This window comes from Cetorhinus maximus, chromosome 20, assembly GCF_964194155.1.
Source record: "Cetorhinus maximus chromosome 20, sCetMax3.hap1.1, whole genome shotgun sequence".
In the NCBI taxonomy this organism is placed as follows: domain Eukaryota; kingdom Metazoa; phylum Chordata; class Chondrichthyes; order Lamniformes; family Cetorhinidae; genus Cetorhinus; species Cetorhinus maximus.
The window spans coordinates 93,915,872-93,936,367 of NC_135898.1; the positions used below are offsets into that span (position 1 = coordinate 93,915,872).

Here is a 20,496-nt window from a genome sequence, read left to right on the forward strand (position 1 = left end):
GCAGTTTTGGTCTCCACATTTAAGAAAGGATATATTTGCGTTGGAGGCGGTACAGCGAAAGTTCACTAGATTGGCCTCTGGAATGAGCGGGTTGTCCTGTGATGAAAGACTAAGTAAATTGGGCTTACATTCTCTAAAGTTTAGAAGAATGAGGCAGTCTCATTGAAAACTATAAAATTCTGAGAGGGTTTGATAGGGTAGACGCTGAGAGATTGTTTCTGCTGGTTGGGGAGTCTAAAACTCAGGCACGGTCTCAGGATAAGGGACCAATCATTTAGGACTGAGATGAGGAGAAATTACTTCACTAAGAGCATTGTGAACCTTTGGAATTCTCTATCCCAGAGGGCTGTGGATGCTCCATTGTTGAATATATTTAAGGCTGGGATAGACAGATTTTTGGTCTCGCAGGGAATTAAGGGCTTTTGTGAGTGGGCGGGAAAATGGAGTTGAAGCCCAAGATCAGCGATGATAGCATTGAATGGCGGAGCAGGCTTGATGAGCTAGATGGTCTACTGCTCCTATTTCTTGTGTATAGCCAGGCAAGGAGGCTTCATTTAGAAGGAAGGTATCATCATCCCTCAGCTTGGTTTCTGTCAAGACCATGATGTTAATGCAATCATCCATAATAAACTCATAATGGCAAAGACCTTGTTCATGAATGAACAAACTTTCTGGACAAGATGCAATGAGGGATGATGATAACTGATCCACTGGCAGAGTCCCACAGGGTTAACAAAGGGGGAAGAAGTAGAACGTGTATTCTATTATGGTTAGAGAAGCCTCCGACTGGATCATAGAGTATATCATAATGGATTTGATTGTGCAATTATTTGAGTAATGACTGTGATCCTACATAAATACTGTATTTGAACTTAATATTCAAATCAATGAAGTAATGTAGTCAACATAAGAATGTTCTGATGAAGAGTCATACAGACTCGAAACGTTAACTGTATTCCTCTCCGCAGATGCTGTCAGACCTGCTGAGCTTTTCCAGCTATTTTTATTTTTGTATAAGGAAGTTTAACCTTACCAAAGAATGTTCTGTTCTTTGCAGTGTAGCTATTTTTAAAGGGGGTTTAACTTTTTGCGATACTAGTTGAGTTCACAAATAGAAAATTTTGGAAATGTATCAAGTTAAAATTACAAGTCTCAGCTTTAATTTGCACGGTAGAAAATAATTAATCTCATTAGCAGATTTTTTAAATCTTTCCCTGGAAGGGTCATAGTGGTAAAATCAATTTTGCAATCTTATTCCCCCAACACTGACCAAGTGTTGCATTAAGGGACCCATCAAAATAGAAGTCAACAGGAATAATGAGGAAAATTCTCCACTGGTTGAAATCATATCTAGCACAAGAAAGATGGTTGTTGGGGACCAATTATCTCAGCTCAGTCATTGCTGCAGGGTAGTGTCCTAGATGCAGCCGTCTTTAGCTGTTTAGTCAAAGACTTTCCCTCCAAGATAAAATCACAAGTGGGGATGTCAGTTGATAATTGGAACTGTGCCCATGTACAGCAAGACCTGGACAAGATTCAGCCTTGGGGCTGATGAATGAGTGGCAAGTAACATTCATGCCACACAAATTCCAGGCAATGACCATCTCCAACAAAAGACAATTTAACTATCTCCCCTTGACATTCAATAGCATTACCATCTCCCAACATCAACATCCTGGAATTATTGTTGACCAGAAACTTAACTGGACCAACCATATAAATATTATGGCTACAAGAGCAGGTCTGAGGTTGGGAATTCTGCAGAGATTAACTCATCTCCTGACTCCCCAAAGCCGGTCCACTATCTACAAGGCACACGTCAAAGGCCTGATGGAATACTTCCCACTTGTTTAAGAGGGTTTATTTCCAAAATAAAATTATTTTTTTCCTTACTTTTTTTTCCTTGACATTCAGCTTGATAAGGTGAGAAGACATCCTTCTAACTGATTTTCAGAGCATTGTCCAGAAATGGTGTCTCTCTTCTCCTGTGCAGCATGGAACTAGAACAATTCCACCCAACTTTCCTAACTTCTTCAGTGGCATATAGGATATCTCTTAGTGGATATTTATGGCACACTTGGTGATATACTAGAGTGCGCAATTTGCTTTACGAGTCATATAGTTCACTATAAAACCTGTCAACCTTAAATCAGAAAAATGTTTACACAAAAATGTCCCCCTCTCCACCGCCTCACACTCAAACAAATCAATAAAAAATCTACCAGAAGAATAAGAACTAGCACCATATCCCAGCTGCAATGTGCTGATTTTTGGCTAGAAAATAAGTACACATAATGTTGGAAACAAAACAACTACCATCAGTTGTATGGAGGGCAATGCTTGTCATTCCTTGAAACCACTTGAATTGCTTAAGAAAAGTCAATAACTTGTAGAAATCCACCCGTCTGTTTATAAACCATGTTATTATAGATAAATTGCATACTGTGTATTGGAAGAGTTGAATGTCATAAGTAAAATTGATAGAAATGTGAAATATTTTTCTTTCTCCTATGTGTGTGCTCTCCCTCATTCTTTCTCTCATGCTTTTTTTCCTTCTCCTTCCATTTATTCGCCAAGGGATGGTGAGGCTAATTACAGCATCCCAAGCTAAGAGTAACTAACTTGGAACAGAGATTCAAGCTCAAACCTTTTGGCCAGAGTTTTCTACCTGCTGGTGAATAGGTTGAAAATCTGCAGCTGGCAACAAAAACTGAAAGTCCTGGTCTCTGTCTCAATGGTTTAGCACTGTACCTTCTCCCCAGAGGCATTGGCTATTAATGTGTTTGTGCCTGTGGTTGGACAGCCAGATGTATTTCACATTAATCTTTTCTCATGCTCTCAGCCATCAACTCTTTGGCTGGATTTTACGATCTCCCGCCGGCAGGTTCAAAGGCAGGGGGACATGTAAAATCCAGCAGGTGGCCTTTACACTGCCTACCTGCCTGCCCCGACCTATCTGAAATTTTGCAGGGGTTGGGGGAGATATCAACGATATCTTTGGACCTGTTGAGGCCTTTCAGTGGCCAGTTCTTTTTTTATTCTTTAATGGGATATGGGCATTGCTGACAAGGTCAGCATTTATTGCCCACCCCTAATTGCCCTTGAACTGAGTGGCTTGTCACACGATTTCAGAGGGCAGTTAACAGTCAACCAAATTGCTGTGGGTCTAGAGTTGCATATAGGCCAGACCAGGTGAGGACGGTAGATTTCCTTCCCTAAAGGACATTAGTAAACCAGTTGGGTTTTTACACAATCAATGATAGTAATGTTCACCATGAAACTGAGATCAGCTTTCATTCCAGATTTATTTAAAATTAATTTAAATTCCACCAGCTGCTGTGGTGGGATTTGAACCCATCTCCCCAGAACATTAGCCTGGGTCTCTGGATTATTAGTTCAGTGACATTACCACTTCTCTTCCATCACCCCTAATGAACACACAAAGGCCTCATCCTTCCGCTGCTAGTATTTTGCCTACGGTGGGAGGAGGCCCACAGCATGCTGCGCGGGCTGGTATCAGGCAAGGGTGGGGGCATGGGGGCAACCCCCTTTGCCGCTCCAAAGGCCCATTGGAGGTACCCCTCCCCCCCCCCCCCCCCCCCCCCCCCGACTTTTTACACGGGGTCACGGAGACCAGGCGCCTCAAACTCCAGCCCCATATTTTTGTCAGTCTAATTAACACAGTCTGTTTTCTCTGGATTATTTTTCAAGCCAGCTGTTTGGGTATAAATTTGTGAAGCAGTATCCGAAAACATTAACTTATCTCCCTCTTAAATGTAACTTTTAAAGTAATAAAGATTACAAACAAACCGAGTGAAGGGTTTTGAGTGACTTAGAACAGTTGTAAAATCCATGCCTTATGATCTAACCAATACAACTGCACTGTGACTTTCCCTATCTCTCTATAAACCAAAATATTGTGAAACATTGATGGCTTTGTGTTTGATAAAACTGCCTTGGAACAATGTGGTTATTGAAGTGATTTTTATGGTTCTGTTTTGTAGATCAGCAGTAAACAGTGTTCCATTACACATATCTGGTTTACAGATGGCTGGTCTAGCCATATGTGGGTTGAACTTAGAATTCAAGGTCTTTATGTAACTATGTTCTTTGGCAGCTTTCAAGCTAACAATTGCTCACTCACATGTCGCCTTCTAAAGGTTTAGAAGTGCCAGTAACCCAGAATTGTTTTGTAGCGTGCTGTATTGTTACAAACAAATTGTTGACCGTTATTAACCATTTAAAATGACTACAGCAGCAGAGTCAGAGGTATTGCAAAGATGGCATGGCAATGTCCAATTACTGAAATAGAATTGCACTTTTTGGACAATGAACAGACAATAAGGATTGCCATTCTGATTCCTACTTAGTGTGGCATTTAGCCATACAGACCTGGAAAGTTGCAGCTTTAGCCCCTGGCCTTAGTTCTGGCAGCATTTGGGACCCAGTGGCCTGAGTTTTGCAGTGAAACTGCCAGCATTCGCTGTCATTACTTCACTGAAACTGACAGCAATTTTGGGAGTACAGAATAACGTGGAAGTCCAGAAGTTGCTGTCATTGAGTCTATGCTCCTCCATAGGGAATGCTGTAGAGGTCCCTACAGAATGCAGTTTCCATTGCTGTTCTGATTTGATGAAAACTTCAAAGACTATGCCATTGTTCTTCCTGTAAAAACCCTTGAAAAAGTTGAACCTTGTTGAATGAGTTGTATCTGGGTTTTTAGTGGTGTGTTAACTCGTGCTAAATTAAGTGCCCCCACCTACCACGATTCTTGCTGCTGGCGGGAGCAGAAGATTCCACCCCATGCCTTGGACATCACTTGATCTTTGTGAGCAGCTTACTTTGAGGCAAGTGCCATTCCTTCACAGCTGACCACAAAATCTAGCCCAGTAGTTTTCAGTATTTCCCTAGGCTGGAGAGGGGAGATTGTCCAGTGTTCCAGCACTTTATTTGTCCAATGAGGAACATTTCTCTTGTTCTCTCTCACACACTGCCTCTCTCTTTCCCCCCCATTCATGCTTGCCGCTGACATCTCACTCACTCACGTGTCCTCCCTTTCTGTACCCATCCCTGTACTTAAGCAGTGCAAAGCTTTGGAGTATTGATGAGGGATATCAAGACCCTAGAGATTGTGCAGAAAAGGGTGAGGGTTCAAGGCTTTTACTTTTCACAATATACTTGAAGTGGGGATAATTTCATTAGAGAAATTTAAGCTTAGTGGAAATGTGAGATTTTAAAAATTATTGTATTAAACTCTGTCCAATTGGGTAGGTTATTTTAAATGGATAGGAATGGGATAAATAAAGGACATGTATATATAATAAACAGGCCAGGAAGTAAAATGGTAGGTAAACTGTGATGTGGCTGTGTGTTTTGCTGGGGCTAACGTGATGAATTAATGTCCTTTTTCTGTCCCTCTGTGTATGTACTTAATATTATGTCTGTTGTGTTTATCATCTAGCCATAATACAGTAATAATTGGCCATAAATGCATGAGATCAGAATTTAGGTGTTTTCAATCCCCTACTTCCCTCCTCTCCCCACACTTCCCATGGAAAATTGGTTAACTGTGCTGCTGTCTGTTATTATACAGACACGCTGGCTGAAAACAGGAAATGTGGAGTTGGAACAAAGAGGGGGAAGAGTGTGTTTGAAAACTTCAAACTTTCAAATTTGTTGAGCTTTACTCCTGCTTTGTTTCATTCTTCTGCCAAAATAATTGACGTGCCACAGTCTCCGGCCTTGTGGTCAGCTGGTGGGATAAGACTCCCTTGCCTGCTCACCCCCTGCAACCCTCACTGAAATGGAACACAATGTTTCCATGCAGTGATCCAATTAGCGATCTGGAAAAGAAAAGTAATGAAGCTCGTCCATTAAGAGTAAAGAAATTAAAACGACCATCCAGTCTGGTTTCTAACTCTGTCACTCCCTTGGAAGTCCTATATTCTACTAATTTAATGTCCATCAGAGCTAGTGTAATGCATAGATGCTGGTTACACAAGATTTAAATGCAGTTCATTACACACTAAATTTCACCTGTATAAGCCAGTCCATTAGCTAGTAGTTTATTTTTAATACATACAGTGACTTTAATGAGTCTAAATATGTAAATACTGCCTTTCAAGAACCCTAAAGACAACATGGAAAGAAGATTTTGAATTCAGCAACTGTTGCATTTAGTAAAAATTAAAATGTGTAGCAGTTATCTACCTTGTATGTATTTCTGCTGATCTGTATTAGCTTTTATATTAGTTATTTACAATATTATTATTTACAATGATTAATATGTAATTTCACTTCAGAGAGGATTGATTTGCTTCTAGTGCTACTGCTGAGTTAACTTTCTAGACAGGGAGCAAGAGCTGGGACCAATGTCCCCATGGGGCAGTTTGCCAGTGCTGTGAGAAAGGGTTTAAACTAAATTGGTCAGGGAATGGGAACTAGGATGTAAGTAAGTCCTCACTTAAAGTTGTGGTTTTTCAGGAATGCAGCCACAACTTTAAGTGAAACAACTTAAAGTGAAGTGGGATATTCACTGATGATTACACAATGTTCAACATTCCCAACTCCTCAGATACTGAAGCAGTCCATGTCCATATGAAACAAGTAAGTGGCAAGTAACAATGCCGGGCAATGACCGTCTCCAACAAGAGAGAAGCTAACCAACTTCCTGTGACATTCAATGGCATTACCATTACTGAATCCTCAATTATCAACACCATTGACCAGAAGAAGCTGCATTGGACCAACCATATAAATACTGTGGATACAAAAAGCAGGTCAGAGGCTGGGAATTCTGTGGTGAGTAACTCGCCTCTTGATTCCCCAAAGCCTGTCCACCATCTATAAGGCACAAATGTGATGGAATATAGATAATGTGAGTACAGCTGCAACAGAACCATGCAGGACAGAGCAGCCTGCTTGATTGGCACTCTATCACCACCTTCAATATTCATACCCACCACCACCGATGTACACTGGCAGCAGTGTGTACCATGTACAAGATACACTGCAGCAACTCACCAAGGCTCCTTCGACAGTATCTTCCAAACCCGTGACCTCTGCCATCCAGAAGGTCAAGGGCCGCAGATGCATGGAAACACCCCCACCTTAAGTTCCCCTTCAAGGTACGCACCATCCCGATTTGGAACTACAGCTGTCCCTTCACTGTCATTGGGTCAAAATCCTGGAACTCCCTGACAGCACTGTGGTTGTTCCTACAATACCTGGATTGCAGCGCTTCAAGAAGGTGTTTCATCACCACCTTCTCAATGGCGATTAGGGATGGAGAATGATCACTGGTCTAACCAGCAACGCCCACATCCCATGAACGAATAAACTTTTTTTAAAAATAGGTTCCCATTGGAATCAATGTTAAATCTGAAGTTAGATTCTTAAGGACCTTTTGGAATACTTTACATGGCTAAATTCCTACATTGGTAAATGAAATAACTTTTAAAATAAACTTAATATAAAAGAAAAGGTACTTAGGGTACCTCCTGCTCGCCATTGATCTTGCTTCCCAAACCACCTGCACGCTGCTTCCCTCTTCTGAACCCTCACTATGAGCAAGGGCTCTGGAGATGAACAGTGAGGCAGGAGGAGCAGTTTCGACAGTCGTTTTTAAAAAAAAACAAGGGTTAAACTAGCCCCAGCTCAGCACTTCTGCACCATTGGGACTTGCACTTTCACAACCCCGGAGCTCCGGCATCAGAATGGATCTGGATATTGTACAGGAGTGCAGCTTCAGGAGAGGGAAACGGTGAGAGGGTAAGTCAGGGAGCGGGAAGTTTGACGAGAGAGTGCGTCGGCGCAGTGAGAGGCCGCAAGTCAGAGGGTCCGGTACAGGGAGAGGTCGGGCATAGTGAGAAAGTCGGAGAGTTAGGGAGTGGGGGAGGTTGCTCCAAAATGGCACCAATTGGATTGTGTGGGAAATTATGTTAAAATGACCTTCGCCACGCTCAACAAGATTATAGGCGGCATTAACTTACTGACATTAAAGCGAAAGAACATCAAGTGGGGCAGTGTTAAACAGGGACTTACTGTAGGGAAAAACAAGTCACACAAAGAATTGTAAAGTCACATAGCTGTAAGAAATGGTAAGGTATCCCATGGTGTCAGGTTTACAGTGCATCTACAAATTTGGAGATATTACATTTAGTTCCCTCGTCTAAATCATTAATATATATTGCGAATAGCTGGGGTCCCAGCACTGATCCCTGCAGTACCCCACTAGTCACTGCCTGCCGTTCGGAAAAAGACCCGTTTATTTCTACTCTTTGTTTCCTGTCTGCCAACCAGTTTTCTATCTATCGCAATACACTACCCCCAATCCCATGCGCTTTAATTTTACACGCTAATCTCCTATGTGGGACTTTGTTGAAAGCCTTCTGAAAGTCCAAATAAACCACATCCACTGGCTCCCCCTCATCAACTCTACTAGTTACATCCTCAAAATTCCGGTAGATTTGTCAAGCATGATTTGCCTTTCATAAATCCATGCTGACTCTGTCCGATTCTGCTACTGTTTTCCAAGTGCTCAGCTATTAAATCTTTCATAATGGACTCTAGATTTTTCTCCACTACCAACGTCAGGCTGACTGGTCTATAATTCCCTGTTTTCTCTCTACCTCCCTTTTTAAGTGGTGGGGTTACATTAGCTACCCTCCAATCTGTAGGAACTGTTGCAGCGTCTGTAGAATCTCAGAAGACCACCAATGCATCCAATATTTCTAGGGCCACTTCCTTAAGCACTCTGGGATGTAGATTATCAGGTGCTGGGGATTTATCGGCCTTCAATCCCATCAATTTCCTCAACACCATTTCCCTACTAATACTGATTTCTTTCAGTTCCTCCTCTCACTAAATCCTGTGTTCCCCAACATTTCTGGTATGTTATTAGTGTCCTTCTTTGTGAAGACAGAACCAAAGTATGTATTTAGTTGATCAGCTATTTCTTTGTTCCCCATTATAAATTCCCCTATTTCTGACTGTAAGTGACCTACATTTGTCTTCACCAATCTTTTTCTCTTCACATACCTATAGAAACCTATACAGTCAGTTTTTATGTTCCCCGCAAGCTTACTCTTGTACTCCTTTTTTTCCCCTTCTTAATCAACCCCTTGGTCCTCCTTTGCTGAATTATGAGGTATAAGTATACTGAAATATATATCTATATGAAATATACTGAACTGTGAGGATGTAGACAGGCTGATTCAATGGTGGGCTTGCGCCAGATAAATTTAAAACACAAGCCTGAAGTTATACATTTTGGTAGGGAAAATGAGGAGAGTCAATATAAGCTAAAGGGTACAATTCTAAAATGAACAAAGAGATGTGGGAGTATATGTCACAAACCGTTGGAAGTGGCAGGACAGGTTGAGAATTTTTTTTTTTAAAAGCATATACGATCCTAAGTTTTATGCACAGAGTACAAAATTAAAGACGTTATGATGAACCCTTTAAGAAAAAACACTGGCTCAGACTCAATTTGAGTATCGTATCCAGTTCTGGGCACCATACTTTAGGAATCATGTGGAGGTTTTAGAGAGGGCTTTGGAGAAAAGATTTGCGAGAATGGTTCCAGGAATGAGGGACTTCAATTACTCTGATATATTGGAGAAGCTTGGGTTGTATCCTTACAGAAGAGAAGATTGAGAGGTGATTTGATAGAGATGCTCAAAATCGTGAGAGTTCTAGACAGGATAGAGAGGAACTGTTCCCATTGGCAGAAGGGGTGAGAACCTGAGGGCGTAGAATTAAAGTGATTGGCAAAAGAGCAAAGACGACATGACGAACTTTTTTATACAGCGAGTGGTTACCATCTTGAATGCAGAGCTGGAAGGGGTGCTGGAAGCGGATTCAATCGTGGCTTTCAAAAGGGAATTGGATAAACACCTGAAAGGAAAAAAATTAACAGGGTTATAGGAAAACGCCCAGTGAGTGGGACTAGCTAAGCTTTTTTTCTTGCGGAGAGCCAGCATGGATTGGTGGGTCAAATGGTCTCCCTCTGTGCTGTAACCATATTATAATTCTAAATGTAGTCATAGGATCAGAAATGGGGAAAATTGGCATACATTAGATGTAGTTTTCAATCCTGTGTAATCAAATTAAAATGAAACTGGGAAAGGTCTCACTCTAGTAAATCAGCTTTTTCATTAAATAATCATTTGCATTAAATAATCGGAGCATTGCAATTTGGAATATTCTGAAATTTTGTGAAGTCTGCTGCAGTTTATCCCACTGAAATGGAAATCTGATTTTTTTTCAGCAAAAGATGCAAATTTGTAAACATGTCGTGCCTGATAATTTCATAGTACTGCTCACAATGTTATATTTCAACATTAATTTTGATTTAATTCTCTAAAATACATTTTTCAATCTTTTTCTTAAATTTAGGCCTCTTCTAAATTTTTGATTCAAGCAATTTTTTTCTGCTCTTCCTTTTGAACTCTTCGCTGCTGAGGTAGCATAGTGTGTTGTATCACCTGTGCTTAAATTTCCCACTTAAATTTGTCTTTTTTTTTTAGAAATCTTAGCTCTGTGATTTTCTCTCAAAGCGAACATTGAGGCTTCCTCAGAGCTTCCTTGTGAGTGTAGATAAGGTGGAGACTCAATATTTGGTCAGTCATTGTTGAGAGATTAGAGGTGGGTTTACACCATTAGCCTGTCTTGCGGTTTCAGTGCACTCTCCTGCTGTGTCACATCTTAATCAAACTTTCTGGACATAATTTAACCTGGAATAAGGAACAATTCAGAGCAATTGATTAATATGTATCTTTGATTATGGCATATGATCCACAATATTTTATCTGATGAAAATGGTAACCCTGACACAGTGCTAAAGAAAGTAAAATGGTAAATGGTAATGTATTCAGTTGTACACGTGGAGTAGAAAATTAGGAGATTTGCTATTCATTTGAAAATTGAACTTTGGAAAGTTTTCAAAATGGACTATAACAGCTCATGGGATAATGTGATTGTCACATCATTGGTTACATTTCTGTTACTTTTAAGTATTGTTACAATCCCAGCTGATATTAACACTGGACAAGTCAGATTTCAGTGAAACCTGGCTTGATAGATCCTAACTTTTATTTTGGAAACCGTGACTGACCAAATTCACAGGAGTCTGCTGATGAACTTTTAACAGAAAGAATAGAACATTTATTAAACAAGAAAAATGAACTATAGTCATTTGCTAGTACAGTTGCTTGAAATAACGAGACATGTTGAAGCTTTTCGTCTTGCGCTCGCCAGGACACTTTGCAAGAATACCAATATAAGGGGAAAACAACAATTTATACTCTGTGAAGAGAGTACTAATTAGTTGGCAAGTGGACTCTGGTAGAGGTGTTGCCATGGAGAATGCACCACTGATGGTGACTGATGGTTAACTGCAAGCATTGTCTGAAATTTAAACAGGGCAGCTTGACCCTGATTGGTTAAGGCATTGCCCTGAGGAATGAGTCAGTGAATGGCTTTCACTTATTTTTAGCTGAAACAGGTGCAATGTGTGTACATGTTCTTTCTGCCTGCAAAGAACAAGGCCCTGTGTATTAATATATGTAGCTTCCACTACACACAATTGTACCACATTGTGAGCCCAATGGACAATTTTAAATTGGTTGTCAGTGTAATTCTTAGCACACTGAGGATTATTTAGCAAATGTTGTCCAATTGTGGAATCACATCTAATGTTTGACACTGTTTTGAATTTTGCAAGCACAGGCTGGTCAGGTATGGTCTATACTTTGCCCATTGCGAACACCGACTGGAACTTGCTGTTTGATCCACCAGTCTTTAGGACGTATAGCCGACTTACCGAACATCACACTGGCACTGAAATTCATATACCACATTACTCATTTGTGTGATAGGCAGAATGTCTTTTTGGCTTGACAGCAGCATCCTGTTAGTGGCAAATACCACTTGTGTTGCTACTGCATAGTAGCAGTGTGAAACAAACTCTTCACATACGGTATAAATTGTTGTTTTCCCCTTATTCTTGTATTCTTGTGAAGTGTCCTGATGAGTGCAAGATGAAACGTTTCAACATGTCTCCTTTTTTCAACAAAATGAACTATTTGACACCAGACAAGAAGGTTGGAAAGATCTCGATACAAACACAAGAATATTATTTAATTTCTCAATATTCCTTTATCCAGGAATATCTCCATAGACACAAAACCCAGTGAAGATTTACCACTGTTTTGACACCATGGCTTCTTGCTTGGGCTGACACAGTTGCAAAAGGTTTTGTTCCAGTAAATTTCTGAGCAATCGCACTATGCTTTTCACCCAACTGGTGTATCTCCCTGAGATAGCCAAAACCATCCTCTAAACTCACTATTGCTTCAACCGCAAACAAGAGTTCCCTAAACTCAGTCCTCCTAGTAACTTTGAAGTATTTCATATCAGAGAGCTTAGAACTCCTTTCTTCACACTCTGACATATATCACAGAATCACACAGTGCAGAAGAGGCCCTTCGGCCCATCGAGTCTGCACCGACACGTGAGAAACACCTGACCTACCTACCTAATCCCATTTACCAGCACTTGGCCCATAGCTTGAATGTTATGATGTTCCAAGTGCTCATCCAGGTACTTTTTAAAGGATGTGAGACAATCTGCCTTCACCACGCTCCCAGGCAGTGCATTCCAGACCATCACCACCCTCTGGGTAAAAAAGTTTTTCCCCACATCCCCCTAAACCTCCTGCCCCTCACCTTGAACTTATGTCCCCTCGTGACTGACCCTTCAACTAAGGGGAACAGCTGCTCCCTATCCACCCTGTCCATGCCCCTCATAATCTTGTACACCTCGATCAGGTCGCCCCTCAGTCTTCTCTGCTCCAACAAAAACAACCCAAGTCTATCCAACCTCTCGTCATAACTTAAATGTTTCATCCCAGGCAACATCCTGGTGAATCTCCTCTGCACCCCCTCCAGTGCAATCACATCCTTCCTATAATGTGGCGACCAGAACTGCACACAGTACTCCAGCTGTGGCCTCACCAAGGTTCTACACAACTCCAACATGATCTCCCTACTTTTGTAATCTATGCCTTGATTGATAAAGGCAAGTGTCCCATATGCCTTTTTCACCATCCCACTAACATGCCCCTCCACCTTCAGAGATCTATGGACACACACGCCAAGGTCCCTTTGTTCCTCAGAACTTCCTAGTGTCATGCCATTCATTGAGTACTTCCTTGTGAAATTATTCCTTCCAAAGTGTATCACCTCACACTTTTCAGGGTTAAATTCCATCTGCCACTTATCTGCCCATTTGACCATCCCGTCTATATCTTCCTGTAGCCCAAGACACTCAACCTCACTGTTAACCACGCCAATCTTTGTATCATCCGCAAACTTACTAATCCTCCCCCCCACATAGTCATCTATGTCATTTATATAAATGACAAATAATAGGGGACCGAGCACCGATCCCTGTGGTACGCCACTGGATGCTGACTTCCAGTCACTAAAGCATCCTTCTGTCATCACCCTCTGCCTCCTACAACTAAGCCAATTTTGAATCCACCTTATCAAATTACCCTGTATCCCATGTGCGTTTGCCTTCTTTATAAGTCTCCCATGTGTTTACACTCTGAATTTCTTCCCATCTTTCTCAGTGTCTCTGACAGTTGACCACTGTCGCTAGGCAACAGCCCAATTTTTTTTCCCCAAAACCACTAAAATTCTAACTCCTTTTTAACCCATATGTTTAACTGCAGGGGTTGTAAAACCTCATTTAAAAATATGTGTATACATAAAACAAACCCAAAAGACTGACCTTTCAGCCACAGGTTATATTCAACTTAAAAATGTATACATTGTTCCTAACAGTATTTTGAGATCTGTAGTAGCACTTGTGCATGAATGCCAACAATGGAACAAGACTTTTTATTACTGAAATGTTTTTGAAGTACTTTAGGGTTAGTGACCCAACTTGATACTTTTCTTGCAGTTCCCTGACTAATGAGTTACTGATCTAACTCGAAGCAGGCACAAGTTAACACCTCAGCAGTACTGCAAATAGAAGTGGGGAAATTAGCGAGAAAATCATTTGGAGTTCTACTTTGTGCCTTCTTGGGCCTATGCTGTATACATTGTGCTACAATCTGCAACATGTAGATATTGGGGAAGGATAGACCCAGTTGAGCTGTCTCCCTCCTTCACACAGTAGCCTGGTAATATTCACTGTATGGGCTGTAGGAAAAGGTATCAAAGGATCATTGATACCCATGAAGCTATAGGGGCAATGTATGATTGGGAGGGAAAGAAATCCCAGGAGAACATTATTTATTCAAACTGTTATACGAATTGAAATTTTTCTCATACATGGTAGGATCTAATTCAGGTAGCTGTAATCAAAATTGGTCCTAAATGCTCTCTGTCTTAAATCTTAAGACTGCTTTTAATATGAAATGTAAGCTAAGCACTACAAATAAAGATTTATTAATACATTGATAGAAAAATGCTTTTAATTCTGTGATGGTGCAACAGTTACAGATCTGAGAGATCAATAACGAGGTTTGGAATAGAGGGACTTTCCTTTGAGTAGCTATTTGGCAGATGAGATGTAGCTATTCATCCGATGCAGTTTTCTGGCAGAACCTGTAGCACTTCAAATTTTCCATCTTTATTGAGCTCTTAAGCTGATGTCTTCATTCGTTCTACGTGTGAGGCTAACCAAATAATGCAATAGTGATTAATGCTTGCTTCACAAGTGCTGCATGGATATAATCACTTAGGCCATGTCATTCTATTTGTAATAGATTTTAACTGAAATATTTGAAGAAAAGAAGCTGTTTTGGTGCAAAATTGTTGCCACTTTCAGTTTTTTTCAGTTGATATAGGGAAATATTTGCATAAATTAAATGAGTGTTGTAACAACGTTAGTGTAGAATAGCAATAGGGTTTTTTCTGCATTTGTTCCTTTCATAGCTTTATCTGGTGCATGTAATTTGTCATTTCTGACTTTCACATGTGAGATATTAGTCTAGGCAGTAAAATTATTGCATAGGCAAGTACATTTATATGATTTCATATTTATGTTTTAATACAAATGCATTTGATTATAGGCCTTCAGAGATGAGCTTGAGATCCTTATTCAAGAACAGATGAAAAAGGGTAATAACCCTGCTGGTCTGCTTGCCCTACGACAAATTGCAGATTTTGTTATGGCAAGTTCTGCTGCAGCTTTACCCACAGCACAACTTAGTAAGTGCCAGAAAGACTTTAGATACTACTTCAAGAAATATATATATTAGAGAACTCAGATGTATCAAGCTTTTATATTTTCTTTAGATCTAGGAATAACCACACCCATCAATGATCTACGTGGCATTGAGTCTGCTACTTTCGTGAAAGGAGAGAAGTTGACCCGCTGTAAAATTGCAAGCCTTTATAGAATGGTAGATCTATTTGGATGGGCACATTTGACCAATACCTGCATAACAGTAAGTATGCATTACAGCATATATTTAATTTTTACAATGTTTTCCCTTGATCTCAATTTCTAATTTTAGACCTGAACAGTTTAAATATTGAGGAGAATACAACAATAAAATATAGATGAAGTACTGCTAAATAAGTGTCTTAAAATTTAGAAAATGCTTTGTAATCCATTTACAGTTTAACAGTTGAGTTCTTTGTTTTCTTTTTACTGAATAGTGTTTCCTAGTTTCTTGATTTTATAACCACAGGAACCTTGAGAAACTATTAACACAGTAATTGAGGAGGAATAACATGCCAAAATGTAACTATCAGAATTGATGTTTAAGTTCATTGCTACTGTTCTGGTCTTCGCTCACCAAAGAAACATCCTGTATTAAGTCTCTTTGGATCTTATAACTGTAAGATGCATTAAAAAAGTGGTAGGCTATTCAGCTCTTGAACTTGTTCCACCATTCTATTAGATTATGAATAACCTGTACTTCAACTACACTTTATTCCTTTGCTCCATTTCCATCAAAATTTATTGACCATGATCTTAAAATTTCAGTTGTCCCAGTATTCACAGCCTATGAAAAAAGTGCTTGTGATTTCACCTGTAAATGCCAAGCAATAATTTTAAGATTATGCTCCCTTGTTTTGGATTCTCCAACCAGAGGAAATAGTTCCACTGTATCGACACTACTGAACCTCTTTATCATTTAAAAAAAAAACTTTAGATCCCCTCTTAGCCTCCTAAACCCAAGGGAGTGCAGACCAGTATAATGCAACCCTGCATAATATTAACTCTTCCAGCCCTCATTTGACTCCTGTAACTCTACTCTTTACCCATTTCAATTCTAGTATATTCTTCCTTGCCCAGAGCTGAACACAGTACTTCAGATGTGACCTGCCCAGAAAACTGTGCAACTGAAATGTAACTTCCTTACTGTTCTATATTCCAACCCTTTTGAGATAGATGTCAACATTCCATTAGTTTTTTTTATTACGTTTTGTATTGTTTTTGTTCATGGATAATCAGATCCCTTTGCTCCATAAGTTCCTAGTCTTTCACCATTTAAGAAAATATTCGAACTTGTCTTTCTCTGATCAAAAGTGGATTACATCACACTTCCCCACATTAAAATCCATCTGCCAGTTTTTCTTACTCACTTAATTTTTGTGTACCTTTGAAATTTCCCATTTTCATCTTCATATCCTACTCTGCGTCCCAACTCAGAACCATTTTCAAATGAATATGCAACTCTTAATTCATGTAATTGATATATATGGTGAGAAATTGAAGTTCCAATACAGATCCTTGGTTAATGCCACTTGTCACATTCCACTTTTTATTCCTACTCTCTGCCCATCCTCCCAACCAAGATACAAGATTCCCTTCAATTCAATGCACTTTCACCTTTGCTAAAAATCTCTCTGTGGAACCATATCAGATATATTCTGGAAGCCCATATAGAAACCATACTATTGACCTCAAATTCAACTAAATTTGTCAGACATGACCTATCCTTTACTAACTCTGATGCATTATTTTACTTGAGATGTTTGGAAGGTCTCTTTCTGTTTTACCCCTGAAACCATTCTATAGTAAAAGAGATCAGAAGAGATATACTGGTATAAAAACTATGGCCCGATTCCTTTGAGCAGCAGCAATAATGAGGAATTACAGCCGCGCTCGAAGATTCCCCTGACTCGACACTGCTGCGCATTTCTTCTGGGATCTTCCAGTCCTGACTGTCAAGGAAATGTGCAGCACAGCATCCCTTGAGGAACTCCATTGGAGCAGAGTAGAGTTGGAGGAAGACAGGACAGTCCCTCTTTTTACAGCACTAGCTGCCTTACGATAAGTTTAAAGGCCCAGTCTTTAGTGACTGAGTGAGTGGATGTGTGGGTGGGTGAGTAGGTAGGTGAGTAAGCAGTCAGGTTAGGGGGTATTAGGATTGGAAGGGTGGCCAGGGGGTTATGTCAGATCAGGTGGGTAGTCAGTTGGTCGGGAGGATAATCTTTATTCTTTCATGGAGTATGGGAAGGCCAGCAGTTGTTTCCCATCCCTAATTGCCTTTGGATGAGTGGCTTCCTAGGCCATTTCAGGGGGCAGTTAGGAGTCAACCACATTGCTGTGGGTCTGGGATAACGATGGCAGATTTCCTTCCCTAAAAGGCATTAGTGAACACATCAATTGGTGATAGTTGTTATGGCCATCATGACTGAAACTAGCTTTATATGCCAGATTAATTAATTAAATTCAAATGCCACCAGCTGTTGCGGTGGGATTTGAACCCTTTTCCCCAGGGCATTAACCTGGACCTCTGGATTACTAATCCAGTAACATTACCACTATGCCACATCTCCCTGGATCAGTTTGAGATCAGAGGGGCGAGTTAGTCGGGCCAGGTTGCAGGGGGTTTAGTTTGGTCAGGTTGTGGGTGGGGATAGTCGAGGGGTAGTCGGGTTGAGGGGAGTTAATGGGGTCAGGGGGTGATTGGGAGTGTCAGTTATGGAGTTATCCAGGTGTTAGACTAGGTTTTAATCTGTCTTAACATTTCCTGGGTAACTAATTTCAGGTAAGTACTGTGGAACTGTCTGAAGTATCCGTCTCTAACTCAGCATCAGAGACATTTGCGCAGAGTCCCGGGGAGCTCGGCATTTGACCAAGAAGTTTAAGTTTCCTGGGAAATTCCCACGTAGGTCCACGCATCAGGACTTCCACAGGGTCCCAACACACATCTTCAGTTGTATGTTGGTCTCAGACAATCTGGAGAACAGAAGACTTAGCCCTACACCACCACTGTTAATCAGAAATTGTTGTACACCTAAATGTTAGAATATATGTGATAATATCTAATTTACCAATTGTCAACCTGCAAGTACAAAACTTAACTGAAACAAAATGTGCACACGCTCTCCTTTTCTCTAACTCTTTTGTTGGCTCTATTCAACAATAATAACAACTTATTTATATAGCACCTTTTATTCTCACACACATTCAAGTGCCTGATTATAATAATGATACAATGGGGTGGACGTTTGTCTTGGCATTTGTAGAAGTCCTGGACAAAACAAGAAAGGAAAGAACTTGCATATATATCAAGTGCTTCTATACAATTAGTTACTTTCAAACACAATCAGTGTTGGTTTGTAAGTGATTTGCATTGAGAAAGGTGCCACAAACGGCAATGAGATGAATGACATGTTGATTTATTTTTGGGGAGTTCTACACAAAATGCCTGCCTCCACCTAACCATTTTTAAATTTCTCTCAATATTTTGTGGGTGCTGGTTGTAGGATGAATTTTAGTCAGGATAAAAGGAGAACTCTCTTCAGATAGTGCTTTAGGATCTTGATAGGTTATTTGAATAGACTGGCTTAATGTCACATCCTGCACTAAAGTATTAGTCTACATTGTGCTCAAGTCTTGGAATGCAGCTTAAACACACTACTTTCTGACTTGGAAGCAACTGAGTTCAGCTATATGTCTAATAAAAATCATCACTATGAAGCATGTATACTATCACCCTTCAGCAACCAGGAAACATAAAGTTATATTTAATTTGTGCTGTGGTGTCAAGCCATACAAATTGTAAGGTTGCCGGTTGGATTCACAGTCCATGTTGAGTTAGCTCATGACAGCAAGGCAGCAGTTGGTGTCCTATAATTAGACTCCCTATCCTGGGATAGGGAGAAAAATATCAGCTAGAAACTCATGTTCCTAATTGGCGGTCAGTTATCCTCGCTCCAGATTATTCATTTGGAAGTAAGGTGAGGACAGCATTTAGTCCGGTTATGGTGCCAGCTGAGATGAAATAGACTGCCAGCAAATGGATATCAATTGAAGAATGGCCATCTGGATTAGGTACCAGATTGCTCCCGATATGCATGACACTGAGCAAAAGAGAAAATTATGAGAAGGAATGGAAAACTGTTAGACTGGTGTAACATGCAATGCTTTCCTGGGACGCATCCTTGTACGGAGTGGGAGTGTTGGGCAGAATAGAATGAGTATTCTATTCCCCAGCATGCACTTGGGCATAAAATTCATATCTCTGTTTTTCCTCAAAGATTCCCTTTATTTGAATCTTGTTGTAGCCTTCATAACTCTTCAAATAACTAATGGGGCTAGCTGTTAATAACTTTCTGAAGTTCATGTATTCTGGACAGTCTTACTCTGCACAATGTCAGAAACTTTGAGAATTATTTATGCACTGTTATCTTAAGGCATTTATTATTGGATTTAAAACTTAGTGACATTTTTCATTTTCATTCTCTTAGGTCAGAGTAAGCAAAGAACAGGAACATTTTCTCATTATTCCCAAGGGCCTGTCATATGCTGAGGCCACAGCTTCAAATCTTGTAAGTTTGTATATATCACCCATTTAACTGTTCTTTTTTCAAAGGTTCTGTTGCAACAAATTGATGGGAGCATTCAATTATGGGACAACTTGCCGAGCTGAACAAAGTCAGAGTTATTGAGCATTGGGAGGGGGAGTGGTTTGGCTGTGATATCTACAGTGGTTGAGTAACCTTTCAATATTCGCCATTGAGGGTTAAATGTAAACAAAGGTTAATTGGATGAGTTGTCAAAATAGCTTTATGGAAGCATATCTTGAAGTAATCAATGGCTTCGGGGGAGGAGAAGAGAAAATTCTTGAGGAAAAAATTACACTAGCTTCTTAAATTGTGTGTTTGTGACTTAGAATTAGTAAAATGTGCTGTTTTTAGAATATTTAATGTCTTGCCAATTTTCTTGCCCCACACACCTTGTTGAACAACCTTCACCTGTTCTAAGTGGCCTTTATTTATTTGCGGCTTGACAGTGATTTAAGGCTACTTTTAGTACATCACAACTAATCTACTCCCATCCATGAACATGTTCTTTTACAGGTTACTGGATAATAATGTAGAACATGAATTTGACTGTAAAACCCACTCTTCCTAAATCCAAGGGGCTGTAGCTGATTCTGGAGTATAGTGGCAATGCAGACTGGGGATCAAATTTGGTACTCATCTAATTAATGTAGCTAAGCTACTAGATTAA

The 20,496-nt window shown here is 40.2% G+C and overlaps 1 protein-coding gene across 1 annotated transcript in view; it reads left to right on the forward strand.

Moving 5' to 3' along the window:
- The window catches only part of add3a (adducin 3 (gamma) a), a 264,546-nt gene that overhangs the window by 195,306 nt on the left and 48,744 nt on the right, over positions 1-20,496 (forward strand). Inside the window, exons 5-7 of the mRNA XM_078565164.1 lie at positions 15,089-15,227; positions 15,315-15,466; positions 19,731-19,811. Of these exons, the coding sequence (XP_078421290.1) occupies positions 15,089-15,227; positions 15,315-15,466; positions 19,731-19,811 (372 nt within the window). The remainder of the gene's footprint in view (positions 1-15,088; positions 15,228-15,314; positions 15,467-19,730; positions 19,812-20,496) is intronic.